The sequence below is a fragment of the Oncorhynchus clarkii genome, chromosome 29 (assembly GCF_045791955.1).
Source record: "Oncorhynchus clarkii lewisi isolate Uvic-CL-2024 chromosome 29, UVic_Ocla_1.0, whole genome shotgun sequence".
Taxonomy (NCBI): domain Eukaryota; kingdom Metazoa; phylum Chordata; class Actinopteri; order Salmoniformes; family Salmonidae; genus Oncorhynchus; species Oncorhynchus clarkii.
The window spans coordinates 40,060,677-40,085,676 of NC_092175.1; the positions used below are offsets into that span (position 1 = coordinate 40,060,677).

Genomic DNA, 25,000 nt, shown 5'->3' on the forward strand with positions numbered 1-25,000 from the left:
GAAACCTATCAACATGGGGGAACCTATCAACATGGGGAAACCTACCCAACATGGGGAAACCTGGGGAAACCTATCAACATGGGGGAACCTATCAACATGGGGAAACCTATCAACATGGGGAAACCTACCCAACATGGGGAAACCTATCAACATGGGGAAACCTATCAACAGATGGGAACCTATCAACATGGGGGAACCTATCAACATGGGGGAACCTATCAACATGGGGAAACCTACCAACATGGGGAAACCTATCCTTTACCAGTCCTTACATGGGGGAACCTATCAACATGGGGGGACCTATCAACATGGGGAAACCTACCAACATGGGGGAACCTATCAACATGGGGGAACCTATCAACATGGGGGAACCTATCCTTTACCTGTCCTTACATGGGGGAACCTATCAACATGGGGGAACCTACCAACATGGGGGAACCTATCAACATGGGGAAACCGATCAACATGGGGAAACCTACAAACATGGGGGAACATACCAACATGGGGGAACCTATCAACATGGGGAAACCTATCAACATGGGGAAACCTACAAACATGGGGGAACCTATCAACATGGGGAAACCTATCAACATGGGGAAACCTACCAACATGGGGAAACCTATCCTTTACCAGTCCTTACATGGGGGAACCTATCAACATGGGGAAACCTATCAACATGGGGAAACCTACCAACATGGGGAAACCTATCCTTTACCAGTCCTTACATGGGGGAACCTATCAACCTTGGGGGAACCTATCAACATGGGGAAACCTACCAACATGGGGGAACCTATCAACATGGGGGAACCTATCAACATGGGGGAACCTATCCTTTACCTGTCCTTACATGGGGGAACATATCAACATTTGGAAACCTATCAACATGGGGAAACCTACCAACATGGGGGAACCTATCAACATGGGGAAACCTACCAACATGGGGGAACCTATCAACATGGGGGAACCTATCAACATGGGGGAACCTATCCTTTACCTGTCCTTACATGGGGGAACCTATCAACATGGGGAAACCTACCAACATGGGGAAACCTACAAACATGGGGGAACCTATCAACATGGGGAAACCTATCAACATGGGGAAACCTACCAACATGGGGAAACCTATCCTTTACCAGTCCTTACATGGGGGAACCTATCAACATGGGGAAACCTATCAACATGGGGAAACCTACCAACATGGGGAAACCTATCCTTTACCAGTCCTTACATGGGGGAACCTATCAACCTTGGGGGAACCTATCAACATGGGGAAACCTACCAACATGGGGGAACCTATCAACATGGGGGAACCTATCAACATGGGGGAACCTATCCTTGCCTGTCTGACTGTGTTTGTGTGTTCCAGGGTGATATGTAAACTCCTAGCCTCTAACAGTGAGAACATCAGAGTCCAGGCTCTCAAAGTCCTGGGATACTTCCTCAAACACCTCGGACACAAGTGAGTACCTGGATGGATGTGTGTGTGTGTGTGTGTGTGTGTGTGTGTGTGTGTGTGTGTGTGTGTGTGTGTGTGTGTGTGTGTGTGTGTGTGTGTGTGTGTGTGTGTGTCTGTGTGTTTGTGTGTTTGTGTATGTGTGTGTGTGTGTGTGTCTGTGTGTGTGTGTGTTTGTGTTTGTATGTGTGTGTGTGTGTTTGTTTGTGTGTATGTGTTTGTTGCTATTATCTGAGTATAGAACCTGCGCAAACAAACACAAACAATCATATTTCAACCCTGCAGGCGCGACACAAAACACAGAAATAAAGAATTCATGCATTACCTTTGACGAGCTTCTTTTGTTGGCACTCCAATATGTCCCATAAACATCACAATTGGTCCTTTTGTTCGATTAATTCTGTCCATATATATCCAAAATATCCATTTATTTGGGGGCGTTTGATCCAGAAAAACACCGGTTCCAACTCGCGCAACATGACTAGAAAATATCTCATAAGTTACCTGTAATCTTTGTCCAAACTTTCCTAATACGACTAGGTATTTTTTAACGTAAGTAATCGATTAAATTTAAGACGGGATAAACTGTGTTCAATACAGGAGGAAAACAAAGGGGAGCGGGCTTTCAGGTCCCGCGCCTCTAACCAAGAGTACACTTCTCTCTACCCTCGTTCTGAACAGTACTACTTCTTCATTTCTCAAAGGAAAAACCTCAACCAATTTCTAAAGACTGTTGACATCCAGTGGAAGCTAAAGGAACTGCAAGAAAGTCCCTTAGAAATCTGGATTCCCAAAGATATCCCATTGAAAAGAGAGTGACCTCAAAAAAAATATATGTTTGTCCTCTGGGTTTCGCCTGCTACATAAGTTCTGTTATACTCACAGACATGATTCAAACAGTTTTAGAAACTTCAGAGGGTTTTCTATCCAAATACTATACTAATACTATATCCAATACTAATAATATGCATATCCTAGCTTCTGGGCCTGAGTAGCAGGCAGTTTACTAACCCAAAACCTTATCCCAGTTTACTTAACCCTAACCCTCATCCGGACGTGAAAATACTGCCCCCTATCCCAAATACGTTTTCAAGGTTGAGCACTGACACTTATTGTAGTTTTAAAGAAGTTTACACAAGAGTACGAGTTCCATTAAGTGCCTATGTATATCTCAATGTTGAGATAGTTTCCACGTTGTTATAATGTTTAAAGGGGAGGAAGGGTTAAAGAAAGAGAGAGACGGAGAGAGCTATTTTCCTGTTTATGAGCAAGCGATTGAGAGATTTTCCTCAGAACACATTATATGAGAACCCACCACCTGAGCCCAGTTCTATAAAGATATAGGTCACCCTGATTATGACATCACAAATGTAACATCGGAGAGACAGCGGTCCTCACTGTTGGAGAGCCAGACACCACTAGTCGCTACCATTAGCAGTAACTCAATCAATCAATCAATCCAAATGTATTTATAAAGCCATTTATTACGTTAGCAGTGGTCACAAAGTCTTTCCACAGAATCTGTCTCCAGTCTGAATGAGAGGAGAGATCTGTCTCCATTCTGAATGAGAGGAGAGGAGAGATCTGTATCCAGTCTGAATGAGAGGAGAGATCTGTCTCCAGTCTGAATGAGAGGAGAGATCTGTTTCCAGTCTGAATGAGAGGAGAGATCTGTCTCCAGTCTGAATGAGAGGAGAGATCTGTCTCCAGTCTGAATGAGAGGAGAGGAGAGATCTGTCTCCAGTCTGAATGAGAGGAGAGGAGAGATCTGTCTCCAGTCTGAATGAGAGGAGAGATCCGTCTCCAGTCTGAATGAGAGGAGAGATCTGTCTTCAGTCTGAATGAGAGGAGAGGTCTGTCTCCAGTCTGAATGAGAGGAGAGATCTGTCTCCAGTCTGAATGAGAGGAGAGATCTGTCTCCAGTCTGAATGAGAGGAGAGATCTGTCTCCAGTCTGAATGAGAGGAGAGGAGAGGAGAGATCTGTCTCCAGTCTGAATGAGAGGAGAGGAGAGAAGAGATCTGTCTCCAGTCTGAATGAGAGGAGAGATCTGTCTCCAGTCTGAATGAGAGGAGAGGAGAGGAGAGATCTGTCTCTGCTGGATGTTCACTTACGGTTTTATGGAACGTTCAGTTGTTGTCATGGCAACGTGCTGTCGGCTGGGCCAGTTGGTTGCTGTGGCGATTTGTTGTTGTCATTTATTTCTTCCTCCGTACCCTGGGCGTCATGGTAACTGACAGCTCCACTAGCTGCTTCCTGTCTTCCTCCATCCCCCGGGCGTCATGGTAACTGACAGCTCCACTAGCTGCTTCCTGTCTTGGCCAAGCGGTGATAAGGCCCCTGACAGAGACAGACCTGATGTGTGTTTGTGTGCGTGTTTGTGTGCGTGTGTGTGTGTGTGTGTGTGTGTGTGTGTGTGTGTGTGTGTGTGTGTGTGTGTGTGTGTGTGTGTGTGTGTGTTTGTGTGTGTGTGTGTGTGTGTGTGACATGAGATTTGATGTAAGACAACATTCTTATAATAATAGTCTGTCTTATTGGTACAATCATCACTCACAATTTAAAATATTTTGTATCTGTGTGTGTGTGTGTGTGTGTGTGTGTGTGTGTGTGTGTGTGTGTGTGTGTGTGTGTGTGTGTGTGTGTGTGTGTGTATTGGTGCAGGAGGAAGGTGGAGATCATGCACACACACAGCCTGTTCACCCTGCTGGGAGAGAGGCTGATGATCCACACCAACACAGTCAGCGTCACCACCTACAACACACTCTATGAGGTAGGTAACACACAAACACACACACACACACACAAGAACCTCCCACTGCCTGACACACACCATCACAGGGTAGAGGAGCCACCAACTGGTGGTGGTCTTGATAAAAGGTGCCGGTGACATCATCCCTGTTAGAGATCGTGGCAATGACACGTAGGAGACAGATGTACATAACACACAGCAACCAGGAAGTAGGAGGGAACTAGTGGAGGCAACCAGGAAGTAGGAGGGAACTAGTGAAGGCAACCAGGAGGGAACTAGTGGAGGCAACCAGGAAGTAGGAGGGAACTAGTGGAGGCAACCAGGAAGTAGGAGGGAACTAGTGGAGGCAACCAGGAGGGAACTAGTGGAGGCAACCAGGAAGTAGGAGGGAACTAGTGGAGGCAACCAGGAAGTAGGAGGGAACTAGTGGAGGCAACCAGGAAGTAGGAGGGAACTAGTGGAGGCAACCAGGGAGTAGAAGGGAACTAGTGGAGGCAACCAGGAAGTAGGAGGGAACTAGTGGAGGCAACCAGGAAGTAGGAGAGAACTAGTGGAGGCAACCAGGAAGTAGGAGGGAACTAGTGGAGGCAACCAGGAGGGAACTAGTGGAGGCAACCAGGAGGGAACTAGTGGAGGCAACCAGGAAGTAGGAGGGAACTAGTAGAGGCAACCAGGAAGTAGGAAGGAACTAGTGGAAGTGATAATGGTTGAATGGTCAGTTCAGGGTTGGTGGATTGGTCAGGAGAGGTTCAGTAGGGACTGAGTTAAGGTGGTGTGGAGGTCCTCTGATCTGTATCTCTCTGGTCCTCTGTCCATCTAAATAACAGAATGTGTTGGGGGTTTGAGATCCCCCACCTGGTACAGCTTGTGATTTGCTGGCCAGGTCACGTGACACTAGACATGGGAGAGAGTTCTGGAAGGACCTAGGTAACCAGAGGTAGCCAGAGGTGTAAACTGGGGGCTATCCTCTGGGTCCCAGGGCACACACACACACACACACACACACACACACACACACACACACACACACACACACACACACACACAACAAGGTATGTTTTATTCATCCTTTATTTAACTAGTCAAGTCAGTTAAGAACAAATCATTTTTTTACAATGACGGCCTACATTGGTCAAACCCGGACGATGCTGAACCAATTATGCACCGCCCTATGGGACTCCCGATCTAGGCTGGTTGTGATACAGCCTGGAATGGAACCGGGGTCTGTAGTGACGCCTCTAGCACTGAGATGCAGTGCCTTATACCGCTGTGATACAGCCTGGAATGGAACCGGGGTCTGTAGTGACGCCTCTAGCACTGAGATGCAGTGCCTTAGACCGCTGTGATACAGCCTGGAATGGAACCGGGGTCTGTAGTGACGCCTCTAGCACTGAGATGCAGTGCCTTATACCGCTGTGATACAGCCTGGAATGGAACCGGGGTCTGTAGTGACGCCTCTAGCACTGAGATGCAGTGCCTTATACCGCTGTGATACAGCCTGGAATGGAACCGGGGTCTGTAGTGACGCCTCTAGCACTGAGATGCAGTGCCTTATACCGCTGTGATACTGCCTGGAATGGAACCGGGGTCTGTAGTGACGCCTCTAGCACTGAGATGCAGTGCCTTAGACCGCTGTGATACAGCCTGGAATGGAACCGGGGTCTGTAGTGACGCCTCTAGCACTGAGATGCCTTGCCTTATACCGCTGTGATACAGCCTGGAATGGAACCGGGGTCTGTAGTGACGCCTCTAGCACTGAGATGCAGTGCCTTATACCGCTGTGATACAGCCTGGAATGGAACCGGGGTCTGTAGTGACGCCTCTAGCACTGAGATGCAGTGCCTTAGACCGCTGTGATACAGCCTGGAATGGAACCGGGGTCTGTAGTGATGCCTCTAGCACTGAGATGCCTTGCCTTATACCGCTGCACCACTCGGGAGGCCTCCATGTGTATGGTTACAATAACTTCTTATTTTACTGTTTATAAAGTCTTACTTGTGTAATATATCTTAAAGGGGTGTGTCTTGTGTTTGATTGACAGCTGTAACTGTCCTATCTCCCTGTAGATTCTAACAGAACAGGTGTGTACCCAGGTAGTCCACAAGCCTCACCCAGAACCTGACTCCACCGTCAAGATACAGAACCCCAGTAAGTGTCTAGTCCACGCCTTTTTCTCTCTGTCACTTGTCTGGGTCTGTCAGTCTTTATTAAGGTTTAAATAGGGATTAGGATGCCATTTTGGATGCATTGAAATATGAAATATTATTGGCTGCCCTCTTGGAAATATTGATTAAGTAGTTGTACCTCAGAGTGATATGAAAACTAACCCCCTCCCTCTCTCCTTCCTCCATTCCCCTCTCTCTCTCCTTCCTCCATTCCCCTCTCTCTCTCCCTCCATCTCTCCCTCCTCTCTCTCTCTCCCTCCTTCTATCCCTTCCCCCTCCTCTCTCTCTCTCCCTCCATCTATCCCTCCCCCTCCCCCTCCCCCTCCTCTCTCTCTCTCTCTCTCTCTCTCTCTCTCTCTCTCTCTCTCTCTCTCTCCCTCCAACTCTCCCTCCCCCCTCACTCTCTCTCCCTGCATCTATCCCTCCTCTCTCTCCCTCCATCTAAACATCCCCCTCTCTCACTCTCTCTCCCTCCATCTCTCTCTCTCTCTATCCCTCCCTCCTCTCTCTCTCCCTCCATCCCTCCCTCCCCCCTATCTCTGGCAGTGATACTGAAGGTGGTAGCGACCTTGTTGAAGAGCTCTAGTCCCAGTACTGAACTGATGGAGGTCAAGACACTGTTCCTGTCTGACATGATCAAACTGTTCAGCAGCAGCCGAGAGAACAGACGGTGAGGACACACACACACACACACACACACACACACACACACACACACACACACACAACACACACACACACACACACACACACACACACACATACATACACACGCATACATACACACACACACACACACGCACATACATATACACACACACACACACACACACACACACACATATACACACACACACACACACACACACACACACATACATAGACCACACACACACACAGGAACTCACACACAGAACACACACAGGAAAGAACAAACACACACTGAGATATTAACGACATCATCTATCTAGTGTTGTATCAACCCTAACAGTATTATTGATCACAGTATGAATATTATTGATGATATATTGATGATATATTGATGATATATTGATGATATATTGATGACATATTGATGATATTATTGATGATATTATTGATGATATTATTGATGATATTATTGATGATATATTGATGATATATTGATGGTATTATTGATGATATTATTGATGATATATTGATGATATATTGATGATATATTGATGATATATTGATGATATATTGATGATATTATTGATGATATATTGATGATATATTGATGATATATTGGTGATATATTGATGATATATTGATGATATTATTGATGATATATTGATGATATATTGATGATATTATTGATGATATTATTGATTATATATTGATGATTATATTGATGATATATTGATGATATATTGATGATATTATTGATTATATATTGATGATTATATTGATGATATATTACTGATATTATTGATTATATATTGATGATTATATTGATGATATATTGATGATATTATTGATTATATATTGATGATTATATTGATGATATATTGATGATATATTGATGATATATTGATGATTATATTGATGATATATTGATGATATTATTGATGATATATTGATGACATATTGATGATATATTGATGATATTATTGATGATATTATTGATTATATTATTGATGATATATTGATGATATTATTGATTATATATTGATGATATATTGATGATATATTTATGATATTATTGATGATATTATTGATTATATTATTGATGATATATTGATGATATTATTGATTATATATTGATGATTATATTGATGACATATTGATGATATTATTGATGATTATATTGATGACATATTGATGATATTATTGATGATATATTGATGATATATTGATGATATTATTGATGATATATTGATTATATATTGATGATATATTGATGATATTACTGATATTATTGATGACATATTGATGATATATTGATGATATTATTGATGATATATTGATGATATATTGATGATATTATTGATGATATTATTGATTATATATTGATGATATTATTGATGATATTATTGATGATATATTGATGATTATATTGATGATATTATTGATGATATATTGATTATATATTAATGATATATTGATGATATATTGATGATATTACTGATATTATTGATGATTATATTGATGACATATTGATGATATTATTGATGATATTATTGATGATATTATTGATGATATATTGATTATATATTGATGATATTATTGATGATATATTGATGATATTATTGATGATATATTGATGATATTATTGATTATATATTGATGATATATTGATGATTATATTGATGATATTATTGATGATATATTGATTATATATTGATGATATTATTGATGACATATTGATGATATATTGATGATATATTGATGATATATTGATGATATATTACTGATATTATTGATTATATATTGATGATTATATTGATGATATATTGATGATATTACTGATATTATTGATTATATATTGATGATTATATTGATGACATATTGATGATATTATTGATGATATATTGATGATATATTGATGATATATTGATGATATATTACTGATATTATTGATTATATATTGATGATTATATTGATGATATATTGATGATATTACTGATATTATTGATGATATTATTGATGATATTATTGATTATATTATTGATGATATATTGATGATATATTGATGATATTACTGATATTATTGATTATATATTGATGATTATATTGATGATATATTGATGATATTACTGATATATTGATTATATATTGATGATTATATTGATGATATATTGATGATATTACTGATATTATTGATTATATATTGATGATATATTGATGATATATTGATGATATATTGATGATATATTGATGATATATTGATGATTATATTGATGATATATTGATGATATTATTGATGATTATATTGATGATATATTGATGATATATTGATGATATTATTGATGATATTATTGATGACATATTGATGAAATATTGATGATATATTGATGATATATTGATGATATATTGATGATATTATTGATGATATATTGATGATATATTGATGATATATTGATGACATATTGATGATATATTACTGATATTATTGATGATATTATTGATGATATATTGATGATATTATTGATGATATTATTGATGATATTATTGATGCTGTATTGATGATATTATTGATGATATATTGATGATATTATTGATGATTATATTGATGATATATTGATGATATATTGATGATTTTATTGATGATATTATTGATGACATATTGATGATATATTGATGATATATTGATGATATATTGATGATATATTGATGATATTATTGATGATATATTGATGATATATTGATGATATTATTGATGATATATTGATGATATATTGATGATATATTGATGACATATTGATGATATATTACTGATATTATTGATGATATTATTGATGATATATTGATGATATTATTGATGATATTATTGATGATATTATTGATGATATATTGATGATATTATTGATGATATATTGATGATATTATTGATGATATATTGATGATATATTGATGATATTATTGATGACATATTGATGATATATTGATGATATTATTGATGATATTATTGATGATATATTGATGATTATATTGATGATATATTGATGATATTATTGATGATATTATTGATGATATTATTGATGATATTATTGATGATATATTGATGATATATTGATGATATTATTGATGACATTATTGATGAAATTATTGATGATATATTGATGATATTATTGATGATATATTGATGATATTATTGATGATATATTGATGATATTATTGATGATATTATTGATGATATATTGATGATATATTGATGATTATATTGATGATATTATTGATGATATTATTGATGATATATTGATGATATTATTGATGATATATTGATGATATATTGATGATTATATTGATGATATTATTGATGATATTATTGATGATATTATTGATGATATTATTGATGATATTATTGATGATATATTGATGATATATTGATGATATTATTGATGACATTATTGATGATATTATTGATGATATATTGATGATATTATTGATGATATATTGATGATATTATTGATGATATTATTGATGATATTATTGATGATATATTGATGATATTATTGATGATATATTGATGATATATTGATGATTATATTGATGATATATTGATGATTATATTGATGATATTATTGATGATATATTGATGATATTATTGATGATATTATTGATGATATATTGATGATATATTGATGATATTATTGATGATATATTGATGATATTATTGATGATATTATTGATGATATTATTGATGATATATTGATGATATTATTGATGATATATTGATGATATATTGATGATTATATTGATGATATATTGATGATTATATTGATGATATTATTGATGATATATTGATGATATTATTGATGATATTATTGATGATATATTGATGATATATTGATGATTATATTGATGATATTATTGATGATATATTGATGATATATTGATGATATATTGATGATATATTGATGATATATTGATGATATTATTGATGATATTATTGATGATATATTGATGATATTATTGATGATATTATTGATGATATATTGATGATATTATTGATGATATATTGATGATATATTGATGATATTATTGATGATATTATTGATGATATTATTGATGATATATTGATGATATTATTGATGATATTATTGATGATATATTGATGATATATTGATGATTATATTGATGATATTATTGATGATATATTGATGATATTATTGATGATATATTGATGATATTATTGATGATATTATTGATGATATTATTGATGATATATTGATGATTATATTGATGATATATTGTCTGTCTCTAGGTGTCTGTTACAGTGTTCAGTGTGGCAGGACTGGATGTTCAGTCTGGGTTACATCAACCCCAAGAGCCCAGAGGAACAGAAGATGATGGAGATGGTCTATAACATCTTCAGGATCCTGCTCTACCACGCCATCAAGTATGAGTGGGGTGGATGGAGGGTCTGGGTGGATACGTTGTCCATTGCTCACTCCAAGGTAATCACACGATGTTGGGTGGCTGGAGTCAGGGGGGGTTGTGGGTATTATTTTGTTCATGTTAGACTATTGCAAGTGTTACATGATGTCAATCAGCCTTGTACCGTTTATATAATGAAAACACATTGATAACAAATGATGGATTAGTTATTGGTTATTGATCTCTGATGTTATTAGTTATTGATCATGTCTCCCCCTCTGTAAGGTAACGTACAAGGCCCATAAGGAGTACCTGGCTAAGATGTTATTGATTATTAGTTATTGATTATGTCTCCCTCTCTGTAAGGTAACCTACAAGGCCCATAAGGAGTACCTGGCTAAGATGTTATTGATTATTAGTTATTGATTATGTCTCCCCCTCTGTAAGGTAACGTACGAGGCCCATAAGGAGTACCTGGCTAAGATGTTATTGATTATTAGTTATTGATTATGTTTCCCCCTCTGTAAGGTAACCTACAAGGCCCATAAGGAGTACCTGGCTAAGATGTTATTGATAATTAGTCATTGATCTTCCATAGGTAACGTACGAGGCCCATAAGGAGTACCTGGCTAAGATGTACGAGGAGTACCAGCGACAGGAGGAGGAGAACATCAAGAAGGGGAAGAAAGGTTCTGTCTCCACCATCTCCGGCCTCTCGGCCACGCCCGCCCCCGTCGTCAACGGCAACCTGGAGATCCGCGAGCTGGACGACCACTCCCAGAGCCAGACCCCCGAGAGTGAGGCAGAGTACGGAGAGGGAGGAGCAGGAGGGGTCTCCAGGAATCTGCTTGCTGAGGGAGGGGTCGGGTTGGGCGTGAAGGGACCCAACAGAGAGGCATTGACCCCTGGGGAGGAAGGTCAGGGGTCAGGCGTTAGGGTCGAAGTTCATGACCTCCTGGTGGATATCAAGGCGGAGAAGGTGGAGGCCACAGAGGTCAAACTAGACGACCTGGATCTGTCTCCAGAAGGGATGGTCGGAGGAGGAGGAGGAGTGATGGGGGGACTGGTTGGAGGAGGAGTGATGGAGGGACTGGGAGGAGGGATAGGAGGGATAGGAGGAGGGAGGATGGAGGTATTGGGAGGAGGAGGAATAGGAGGAGGGAGGATGGAGGGTTTGGGAGGAGGAGGGATAGGCGGAGGGAGGATTGAGAACGGGCCCCTGGTGGAGGTGGACTCCCTGCTGGACAGCGCCTACAGTGCCGTGGTGCAGAAGCTGAAAGGGAACCACGGTAACCTGACATCTAAAGATGAGACGGTGGTCACGGGGCTGGGCGCCATGGAGGATGATGGGAACATGGGTCCGCTCATCACCCTTGCCGACGAGAAAGATAGTGTCCCTAGCAACAACGGATTCCTCTTCAGCAAGGTAGGGGTTAAAAAGGTATTTTAATAGGAATAGTCCCTTCATTTCCTGTGGTAGTAACAACATCATGATAAGGAATAAATACTGTCTCTGTATTTACACAGTATCAAGGAGCTATCTCACTGTAGGAAGTTGTGATGCCTCTGCTGCACTACCTGGTTTCTTCCTTCCTTCCTTCCTCTCTTCCTTCCTCTCTTCCTTCCTTCCTTCCTCCCTCCCTTCCTTCCTTCCTTCCTTCCTTCCTTCCCCCCTCCCTCTCTTCCGCTCTTCCTTCCTTACTTCCTGCCTTCCTTCCTCCCTTCCTCTCTCCCTCCCTTCCTTCATCCCTTCCTCTCTTCCTCCCTTCTTTCCTCCCTTCCTGTCTTCCTTCCTTACTTCCTCTCTCCCTCCCTTCCTTCCTCCCTTCCTCTCTTCCTCCCTTCTTTCCTCCCTTCCTCTCTTCCTTCCTTACTTCCTCTCTTCCTTCCTCTCTTCCTTCCTCCCTTCCTTCCTCTCTTCCTTCCTCCCTTCCTCTCTCCCTCCCTTCCTTCGTCCCTTCCTCTCGTCCTCTCTGTCTTTCTCATTCACATCAATATACTTTATTGTAATCACTTTGACAGGTCAAAATGTGTCACCTTTTTAAATAAGAAAGCACCATCCATTGAAACAAGGTGTTGTTGTGGTATTTCTGGGAGACGTCATCACCTTCTCTATGTTGGACGACATGTTGAATGGTATCTTTCTCTCTTCTCTCCCCCTGAGGTTGATGAGAAACTGCTTCCAGCACTGGCCACCACAGACCCTCTGGTTCTGCCCAGCCCGGACCAGCCCAACCCCTTAGGCTCTGGCCCCGTCCACTCCTCCACCAGTGCCAGCGACGACCTGAGTCTCCTAGCCCACATGACCTCCTGCAGGGGCTCAGACCTGAGCCATGCCCAGGGAGGGCTCCCCGAGGTCGGGCCCTTCAAGATCCAGAGCCCCCTGGCTGACATCAGCTCCATTGCCCAGAGAGAGAGCCAGGCAGCTGAGATCCAGGGCTACCCAGGGGGAGAGGGTCCGTCTGGGGCAGATGGAGAGGTGGCAGGGGGTAAGGCTGGCGGTGACACAGTGAGCACCACGTCTGATACAGAAAGGTCTGATGATGGGAAGGAGATGAAGATCCAGACCACGGCCACTACTCAGGTATATCGTCCTGGTGTGTCAAATATCTTACCTCAAGTGTCTTAGGTCAGTTGAGGTAACTCTATAGTTAACGTTGGTTACTGTTTTCAGATAAACAAGTCCATGGCTGGCTAACTACAATAGCAAAATGTATCCTTAACGATCTCGATACTTTCAAACTTTAAAAGTGAACCTAGCTGTAGTTGTTAGCTTAGCTGTGGTTATTAGCTCTGACATGGTTTTTAATTTAGCTGTTAGCTTAGCCGTGGTTATTAGCTCTGAAATGGTTTATAACTTAGCTGTTAGCTTAGCTGTGGTTATTAGCTCTGAAATGGTTTATAACTTAGCTGTTAGCTTAGCCGTGGTTGTTAGCTCTGACATGGTTTTTAATTTAGCTGTTAGCTTAGCCGTGGTTATTAGCTCTGAAATGGTTTATTACTTAGCTGTTAGCTTAGCCGTGGTTATTAGCTCTGACATGATTTTTAATTTAGCTGTTAGCTTAGCCGTGGTTATTAGCTCTGAAATGGTTTTTAATTTAGCTGTTAGCTTAGCCGTGGTTATTAGCTCTGAAATGGTTTATAATGTAGCTGTTAGCTTAGCCATGGTTATTAGCTCTGACATGGTTTTTAATTTAGCTGTTAGCTTAGCCGTGGTTATTAGCTCTGACATGGTTTTTAATTTAGCTGTTAGCTTAGCCGTGGTTATTAGCTCTGAAATGGTTTATATCTTAGCTGTTAGCTTAGCTGTGGTTATTAGCTCTGAAATGGTTCCTAACTTAGCTGTTGGCTTAGCCGTGGTTATTAGCCCTGACATGGTTTTTAACTTAGATGTTATCTTAGAGGTTAGCTTAGCTTCTGTTCTTCTGTTTTATTGTCAATAATAAGGTTCTTTCAACTGTTGGTTTTAGCTCAGGAACCGAACCGCCGACTTACCTCGACCTGTCTCACCTCCCCTCTACAGGCTCTCCACGGTCGTACGGCGGCCCAGTTGGAACGTGACCTGCGTGTGGACCTGGGCTTCAGAGGGATGCCCATGACGGAGGAGCAGCGACGCCAGTTCAGCCCAGGCCCTCGCACCACCATGTTCCGTATCCCAGAGTTCAAGTGGTCGCCCATGCACCAGCGCCTCCTCACTGACCTGCTGTTCGCCCTGGAGACAGACGTACACGTCTGGAGGAGGTGTGTGTGTGTTCGCTCTGGAGGTCAGCGACAGTCACACTAGACACTGTGTAGTGCACTATTGTAGACCAGAGCCACTCAGGGCTGGAGATAGATGGTCCTGCGATGGCCTGGGGTACAGTGTTTCACTTTTATGTAGGTCAAATCAACTACAGATCAATACGTAGGAAATGAAGAAGCAACTGAAGTTACAAAACATATTCCACACCCAGAGAATATTCCACGCCCATGGAATATTCCACACCCAGAGAATATTCCACACCCAGGGGATATTCCACACCCAGGGGATTATTCCTCCTTGGGTTATTCCTCCTTGGGTTATTCCTCATTGGGTTATTCCTCATTGGGTTATTCCTCCTTGGGTTATTCCTCATTGGGTTATTCCTCCTTGGGTTATTCCTCCTTGGGTTATTCTTCATTGGGTTATTCCTCCTTGGGTTATTCCTCCTTGGGTTATTCCTCATTGGGTTATTCCTCATTGGGTTATTCCTTCTTGGGTTATTCCTCCTTGGGTTATTCCTTCTTGAGTTATTCCTCCTTGGGTTATTCCTCATTGGGTTATTCCTCATTGGGTTATTCCTCACTGGGTTATTCCTCCTTGGGTTATTCCTCATTGGGTTATTCCTTGGTTTGAGAGTGAGCACCTTTTGAACTGAGTTTACAGACAAAGAGACTGAAATAAACGGGAGACCTCTCGTTTCCCTCTCGTTTCCCTCTCGTTTCCCTCTTGTTTCCCTCTCGTTTCTCTCTCGTGAACAACACTTTATTATTAACTCTTCACTCTCTCCTCTTTCCCTGTTCTCACTCCCCTCTCTTCCTCCTCTCCTCTCCTCTCATCCTTGCTCTCCTCTCATCCTCTCCTCTCCTCTCCTCTCCATTCCTCTCCTCTCTTCTCCTCTCCATTCCCCTCCTCTCTTCTCTTCTCTTGTCTTTTCCTCTCCTCTCTTCTCTTATTCTCCTCTCCTCTTCTTCTCCTCTCCTCTCCTCTCCTCTCCTCTCCTCTCCTCTCCTCTCCTCTCCTCTCCTCTCCTCTCCTCTCCTCTCCTCTCCTCTCCCCTCTCCTCTCCTCTCCTCTCCGCTCCTCTCCTCTCCTCTCCTCTCTTCTCTTCTCTCCTCTCCTCTCCTCTCCATTCCTCTCCTCTTCTCTTCTCCTCTCCTCTCTTCTCTTCTCGTCTCCTCTCCTCTCTTCTCCTCTCTTCCCTCTCCTCTCCTCTCCTCTCTTCTTCTCTCCTCTCTTCTTCTCTCCTCTCCTCTCTTCTCTTCTCTTCTCCTCTCCTCTCTTCTCTTCTCTTCTCTTCTCTTCTCTTCTCTTCTCCCCTCCCCTCCCCTCCCCTCTTCTCTTCTCTTCTCTTCTCTTTTCCTCTCCTCTCTTCTCTCTTCTCTTCTCTTCTCCTCTCCTCTCCTCTCCTCTCTTCTCCTCTCCTCTCCTCTCCTCTCCTCTCCTCTCTTCTCTTCTCTTCTCTTCTCTTCTCTTCTCCTCTCCTTTCCTCTCCTCTCCTCTCTTCTCTTCTCCTCTCTTTTCTCCTCTCCTCTCCTCTCTTCTCTTCTCTTCTCTTCTCTTCTCTTCTCTTCTCTTCTCTTCTCTCCTCTCCTCTCCTCTCCTCTCCTCTCCTCTCCTCTCCTCTCCTCTCTCCAGCCATTCAACCAAGTCAGTAATGGACTTTGTGAACAGCAATGAGAACATCATCTTTGTCCACAACACTATACACCTCATCTCTCAGATGGTGGACAACATCATTATCGCCTGTGGAGGGATCCTCCCTCTGCTCTCTGCAGCCACCTCCCCCTCTGTAAGTATGGCTCACCGCTGCCCCACCTTGGTGGGAGGGGGAACTGCAGGATAACACATGTTATTCAGGCCTGGTGATTACTGTGTGCTGGTGGTGTACAGCCCACCTGCTTGGTGCTACTTGGCCAGGCTAGAAAGGACGGAACAGTTTATTTTTGAAAATGGTGTTACTTTTGTTGTCCTATATAGCATGGCAATCTAGTGGTTAGTGTACCATGGTTACATCTAGTCGTTACTGTGTGCACCAGGGTTGGGGTCAATTCCATTTCAATTCCAATTCTCTTCAATGCTTTTCAATGAGGAACATTTGGAATTGGAATTAGGTTTATTTTCTGAATTGACTGGAATTGAAATGGAATTGACCCCAACCCTGGTTTGCACCTTGTTTTTACACATTGGGTGAAATTAATCTTCAATTTAACACCTGCTAGTGCAACTTTTTCTCTGGTTATTTTTGTTAATTCTATAATTAAAAAAAAAACAATACTACATTGGTTTTTATATCTTAACTTTGAAGAATTTTGACTGAAACCTTCTAACCCTCAGCTCTCAAACTGAAAAAAAATATTGAACTTGATTTGATAAGTTCAGGCCGTTGTTTTTAACATCCTTTTCCTTTTCTCTCTCTGTCTCCCTGTGTCTTCTCTCTATTCTGTCCTTCCTCTCGTCTTCCCGGCTGTTTTTCCACGGGGGTTTTTCACGTGCAGAGTTCTAAGGTTAGTACGAACACCGTAAGTTCCAGTGTCTTTCTCTCTTGACATATTTTCACTAACGTTCTCTGTTGTTTGCTGTAGCTGTCATCGGGACTAACATTTACCTTTGTAGATATTATTAATATTCAAGCCCTTCTTGTGTGTGTGAATGTATGGGGATCTCTGTTCAGGTATATCATGGTCAAACTGTTACCTCGGTGAAGGTTCAGGTATATCATGGTCAAACTGTTACCTCAGTGAAGGTTCAGGTATATCATGGTCAAACTGTTACCTCAGTGAAGGTTCAGGTATATCATGGTCAAACTGTTACCTCAGTGAAGGTTCAGGTATATCATGGTCAAACTGTTACCTCTGTGAAGGTTCAGGTATATCATGGTCAAACTGTTACCTCAGTGAAGGTTCAGGTATATCATGGTCAAACTGTTACCTCTGTGAAAGTTCAGTTATTTCATGGTCAAACTGTTACCTCAGTGAAGGTTCAGGTATATCATGGTCAAACTGTTACCTCAGTGAAGGTTCAGGTATATCATGGTCAAACTGTTACCTCAGTGAAGGTTCAGTTATATCATGGTCAAACTGTTACCTCAGTGAAGGATATTCTTCAGGAATTTCATAATATGATGTATGGGACAAGACAGGTAGTATACACATTGAGTGTACAAAACATTAAGAACACCTTTTGCCCTCGGAAGAGCCTCAATTCATCAGAGCATGAAACTCTACAAGGTGTTGAAAGCGTTCCACAGGGTTGCCTGGCCCACGTCGACTCCAATGCTTCCCACAGTTGTGTCAAGTTGGCTGGATGTCCTTTGGGTGGTGGGCCGTTCTTGATACACACAGGAAACTGTTGAGCGTGAAAAACCCAGCAGCTTTGCCGTTCTTGACACAAACCTGTGTGCATGGCACCTACTACAATACTCCATTCAAAGGCACTTAATATTGTGTCTTACCCATTCACCCTCTGAATGGCACACATACATACATACACAATCTACATACACAATACATCCATACACAATCTCAATTGTCAAGGCTTAAAAATCCTTCTTTGACCTGTTTCCTTCCCTTCATCTACACTGATTGAAGTGGATTCAACAAGTGACATCAATAAGGGATCCTTTAATGCTTTATTCACTCAGGGTATATTTGTATTCATTATGTCGCCACCTTGTGGATGAACATGGTATGGCCTTCGAGTGCTGGGTGACAGAGAGATGAAGACAAGGGAGAGAGAGAGGAGAAACAAAATGACACTGACAGGGAGACCAAGATTTTGATAGATGAGAGAGAGAACTTACTCCATGAGTAAGAATAACCTTTGTGACGGTAAAGAGAGAGAGAGAATGTCAGAGATGAAGAATTGGAGGATGGAGAAAGACCGAAATATCAAGAGAAGACCGAGATATCAACCTACATTAGGATTGAGATAGAAATATATGTATATACTTAGCTAGAGAGATCTCACCTCTGCTTCAAACCTGAAGGAGAGAGATAAAGAGAGAGAGAGATACATAGATGTGTAGGTGCATAGAGAGATAGAGACATAGGTACATAGATAGTGATAGAGAGAGATAGGTACAAAGAGTGATAGAGAGATAGGTGCATAGAGTGATAGAGAGAAAGGTACATAGATAGAGAGAGATAGGTACATAGATAGTGATAGAGAGAGATAGGTACATAGATAGAGTGATAGAGAGAGAGATAGAGAGATGGGTACATAGAGTGATAGAGACATAGGTACAGTACATATAGTGATAGAGAGAGAGATAGGTACATAGTTAGAGTGATAGAGAGATATAGTGATAAATACATAGAGAGATAGAGACAGAGTGATAGAGAGATAGGTACATAGATAGAGAGATAGGTACACAGAGAGAGAGATAGGTACATAGATAGAGAGATAGGTACATAGATAGAGAGATAGGTACATAGAGTGATAGAGAGATAGGTACATAGAGAGATAGAGACAGAGAGATAGGTACATAGATAGAGAGATAGGTACATAGATAGAGTGATAGAGAGATAGGTACATAGAGTGATAGAGACAGAGAGATAGGTACATAGATAGAGAGGTAGGTACATAGATAGAGAGATAGGTACATAGATAGAGAGATAGGTACATATAGTGATAGAGAGATAGGTACATAGAGAGATAGAGATAGAGAGATAGGTACATAGATAGAGAGATAGGTACATAGATAGAGAGATAGGTACATAGAGTGATAGAGAGATAGGTACATAGAGAGATAGAGACAGAGAGATAGGTACATAGATAGAGAGATAGGTACATAGATAGAGAGATAGGTACATAGATAGAGAGATAGGTACATAGATAGAGAGATAGGTACATAGAGTGATAGAGAGATAGGTACATAGATAGAGAGATAGGTACATAGAGAGATAGAGACAGAGAGATAGGTACATAGATAGAGAGATAGGTACATAGATAGAGACATAGATAGAGAGATAGGCACATAGAGTGATAGAGAGATAGGTACATAGAGTGATAGAGAGATAGGTACATATAGTGATAGAGAGATAGGTACATAGAGAGATAGAGACAGAGAGATAGGTACATAGATAGAGAGATAGGTACATAGAGTGATAGAGACAGAGAGATAGGTACATAGAGTGATATAGAGATAGGTACATAGATAGAGAGATAGGTACATAGAGTGATAGAGACAGAGAGATAGGTACATAGAGTGATAGAGAGATAGGTACATAGATAGAGAGATATGTACATAGAGTGATAGAGACAGAGAGATAGGTACATAGATAGAGAGATAGGTACATAGATAGAGACATAGGTACATAGAGTGATAGAGACAGAGCGATAGGTACATAGATAGAGAGATAGGTACATAGATAGAGATATAGAGAGATAGGTACATAGATAGAGTGATAGAGAGATAGGTACATAGATAGAGTGATAGAGAGATAGGTACATAGAGTGATAGAGACAGAGAGATAGGTACATAGATAGAGAGATAGGTACATATAGTGATAGAGACAGAGAGATAGGTACATAGATAGAGAGATAGGTACATAGATAGAGACATAGGTACATAGAGTGATATAGACAGAGAGATAGGTACATAGATAGAGAGATAGGTACATATATAGAGAGATAGGTACATAGAGTGATAGAGACAGAGAGATAGGTACATATATAGAGAGATAGGTACATAGATAGAGACATAGGTACATAGAGTGATAGAGACAGAGAAATAGGTACATAGATAGAGAGATAGGTACGTAGATAGAGAGATAGGTACATAGAGTGATAGAGACAGAGAGATAGGTACATAGATAGAGAGATAGGTACATAGATAGAGACATAGGTACATAGAGTGATAGAGACAGAGAGATAGGTACATAGATAGAGAGATAGGTACATAGATAGGGAGATAGGTACATAGAGATATAGAGAGATAGGTACATAGAGTGATGGAGAGATAGGTACATAGAGTGATAGAGAAAGAGAGATAGGTACATAGATAGAGAGATAGGTACATAGATAGAGAGATAGGTACATAGATAGAGAGATAGGTACATAGATATAGAGATAGGTACATAGATATAGAGATAGGTACATAGATAGGGAGATAGGTACATAGAGTGATAGAGAGATAGGTACATAGATATAGAGATAGGTACATAGATAGAGAGATAGGTACATAGATATAGAGATAGGTACATAGATAGAGAGATAGGTACATATATATAGAGATAGGTACATAGATAGAGAGATAGGTACATAGATATAGAGATAGGTACATAGATAGGGAGATAGGTACATAGAGTGAGAGATAGGTACATAGATAGGGAGATAAGTACATATATATAGAGATAGAGACAGAGAGATAGGTACATAGATATAGAGATAGAGACAGAGAGATAGGTACATAGATATAGAGATAGGTACATAGATATAGAGATAGGTACATAGAGTGATAGGGAGATAGGTACATAGAGTGATATAGAGATAGGTACATAGAGTGATAGAGAGATAGGAACATAGATATAGAGATAGGTACATAGATATAGAGATAGGTACATAGATATAGAGATAGGTACATAGATATAGAGATAGGTACATAGAGTGATAGGGAGATAGGTACATAGAGTGATATAGAGATAGGTACATATAGTGATAGGGAGATAGGTACATAGATAGAGAGATAGGTACATAGAGAGATAGAGACAGAGAGATAGGTACATAGATAGGGAGATAGGTACATAGATATAGAGATAGGTACATAGATATAGAGATAGGTACATAGAGTGATAGAGAGATAGGTACATAGATATAGAGATAGGTACATAGAGAGATAGAGACAGAGAGATAGGTACATAGATAGGGAGATAGGTACATAGATAGGGATATAGGTACATAGATAGGGAGATAGGTACATAGATATAGAGATAGAGACAGAGAGATAGGTACATAGATATAGAGATAGGTACATAGATATAGAGATAGGTACATAGATAGGGAGATAGGTACATAGATAGAGAGATAGGTACATAGATATAGAGATAGGTACATAGATAGAGAGATAGGTACATAGATATAGAGATATGTACATAGAGTGATATAGAGATAGGTACATAGAGTGATATAGAGATAGGTACATAGAGTGATATAGAGATAGGTACATAGATATAGAGATAGGTACATAGATATAGAGATAGGTACATAGAGTGATATAGAGATAGGTACATAGATATAGAGATAGGTACATAGATATAGAGATAGGTACATAGATATAGAGATAGGTACATAGACATAGAGATAGGTACATAGAGTGATAGAGAGATAGGTACATAGATATAGAGATAGGTACATAGATATAGAGATAGGTACATAGAGTGATATAGAGATAGGTACATAGATATAGAGATAGGTACATAGAGAGATATAGAGATAGGTACATAGAGTGATAGAGAGATAGGTACATAGATAGAGAGATAGGTACATAGATATAGAGATAGGTACATAGATATAGAGATAGGTACATAGATATAGAGATAGGTACATAGAGTGATAGAGAGATAGGTACATAGATATAGAGATAGGTACATAGATATAGAGATAGGTACATAGAGTGATATAGAGATAGGTACATAGATAGAGAGATAGGTACATATATATAGAGATAGGTACATAGATATAGAGATAGGTACATAGATATATATAGGTGATAGGTACATAGATATAGAGATAGGTACATAGATATAGAGATAGGTACATAGATATAGAGATAGGTACATATATATAGAGATAGGTACATATAGTGATAGAGAGATAGGTACATAGATATAGAGATAGGTACATAGATATAGAGATAGGTACATAGATATAGAGATAGGTACATAGAGTGATATAGAGATAGGTACATAGAGTGATATAGAGATAGGTACATAGATATAGAGATAGGTACATAGATATAGAGATAGGTACATAGATATAGAGATAGGTACATAGATATAGAGATAGTTACATAGAGTGATAGAGAGATAGGTACATAGCGTGATAGAGAGATAGGTACATAGATATAGAGATAGGTACATAGATATAGAGATAGGTACATAGATATAGAGATAGGTACATAGATATAGAGATAGGTACATAGATATAGAGATAGGTACATAGATATAGAGATAGGTACATAGATATAGAGATAGGTACATAGATATAGAGATAGGTACATAGAGATAGGTACATAGATATAGAGATAGGTACATAGATATAGAGATAGGTACATAGAGTGATATAGAGATAGGTACATAGATATAGAGATAGGTACATAGATATAGAGATAGGTACATAGATATAGAGATAGGTACATAGATATAGAGATAGGTACATAGAGTGATATAGAGATAGGTACATAGATATAGAGATAGGTACATAGAGTGATAGAGAGATAGGTACATAGATATAGAGATAGGTACATAGAGTGATATAGAGATAGGTACATAGATATAGAGATAGGTACATAGATATAGATATAGGTACATAGAGTGATAGTGTTCTCCCCTCTGTGTGGAACCTAAAGAAGGCGGGAGGAGAAGGAGGAGCCGACTCCCACAAAGGGTCAAAGGGCGAGGAGGTGACCCCTGTTCCGGGGGGCGGAGGGACAGGGGGAGAGGTGCGTAGCGTAGCGTACCAACCCAAACCCGAGATAAGATATGAGCACCAACCCAAACCAGCCCAAAGCACGTGGGCTCACTGAGCACAGAGAATGTTTGTTAGTCCTAAATGTGTGTGTAGCCTTCACAAGCCAAAGCTAAGAAGAGCTTAGAAGCCTGGCACGCATGGCTAGCGTGTGTCTGTGTGTCTGTGTGTCTGTGTGTGTGTGTGTGTGTGTGTGTGTGTGTGTGTATACCCTTTCACTGCCACTCCCCCTCTCACTCCTGCCCCTTCCCTACTCCCAAAGCCGAATATAAAGTACACCGAGTTTAACCAACCTCGTTTTTCTGATTTACAATTTCAATGGCTGCCATGTTGACACAGCATCCCAAGACAATAAGAGCTGGAGTGCTGATCTAGGATCAGGTGCCCCCTGTCTATGTCATGTTATTCATGATGATCTAAAAGGCCAAACTGATCCTAGAAACCCTAGTTTTTGGATGCTTTATAAATAACAGGTTGAGGAACACTTGGTGTCAACATTAGCTGATTCTATGTCCTTCCCTCATCCTGGCTGTTAGTGCTGCTGTTCCTCTCCATGTCCCCAAATGTAAAGGCACTGTGTCATGTCTTACTACTGGTACCCCAAACTGACCTGTCTCTAACCCCTACTGGTACCCCAAACTGACCTGTTCTCTACTTATCTACTGGTACCCCAAACTGACCTGTTCTCTAACCCCTACTGGTACCCCAATCTGACCTGTTCTCTAACCCCTACTGGTACCCAAATCTGACCTGTTCTCTAACCCCTACTGGTACCCCAAACTGACCTGTTCTCTAACCCCTACTGGTACCCCAATCTGACCTGTTCTCTAACCCCTACTGGTACCCAAATCTGACCTGTTCTCTAACCCCTACTGGTACCCCAAACTGACCTGTTCTCTACCTCCCTACTGGTACCCCAGTCTGACCTGTTCTCTACTTCCCTACTGGTACCCCAAACTGACCTGTTCTCTACCTCTCTACTGGTAACCCAAACTGACCTGTTCTCTACCTCCCTACTGGTACCCCAAACTGACCTGTCTCTAACCCCTACTGGTACCCCAAACTGACCTGTTCTCTACTTATCTACTGGTACCCCAAACTGACCTGTCTCTAACCCCTACTGGTACCCCAAACTGACCTGTTCTC

At 40.4% G+C, this 25,000-nt stretch overlaps 2 protein-coding genes across 2 annotated transcripts in view; one reads left to right on the forward strand and one right to left on the reverse strand.

Annotated features, from left to right (window-relative positions):
* LOC139387908 (sterile alpha motif domain-containing protein 9-like) overlaps positions 1 to 25,000 on the reverse strand; it is a 429,675-nt gene that overhangs the window by 246,114 nt on the left and 158,561 nt on the right. The window lies entirely within an intron of this gene.
* The window catches only part of LOC139388106 (neurobeachin a), a 257,294-nt gene that overhangs the window by 182,000 nt on the left and 50,294 nt on the right, over positions 1 to 25,000 (forward strand). The window contains exons 19-31 of the mRNA XM_071134675.1: positions 1,367 to 1,459; positions 4,114 to 4,222; positions 6,268 to 6,349; positions 6,913 to 7,036; positions 11,315 to 11,507; positions 12,026 to 12,478; positions 12,592 to 12,599; positions 12,631 to 12,853; positions 13,592 to 14,011; positions 14,951 to 15,168; positions 16,805 to 16,958; positions 17,665 to 17,688; positions 23,736 to 23,828. Coding sequence (XP_070990776.1) covers positions 1,367 to 1,459; positions 4,114 to 4,222; positions 6,268 to 6,349; positions 6,913 to 7,036; positions 11,315 to 11,507; positions 12,026 to 12,478; positions 12,592 to 12,599; positions 12,631 to 12,853; positions 13,592 to 14,011; positions 14,951 to 15,168; positions 16,805 to 16,958; positions 17,665 to 17,688; positions 23,736 to 23,828 — 2,194 coding nt within the window. The remainder of the gene's footprint in view (positions 1 to 1,366; positions 1,460 to 4,113; positions 4,223 to 6,267; positions 6,350 to 6,912; positions 7,037 to 11,314; positions 11,508 to 12,025; positions 12,479 to 12,591; positions 12,600 to 12,630; positions 12,854 to 13,591; positions 14,012 to 14,950; positions 15,169 to 16,804; positions 16,959 to 17,664; positions 17,689 to 23,735; positions 23,829 to 25,000) is intronic.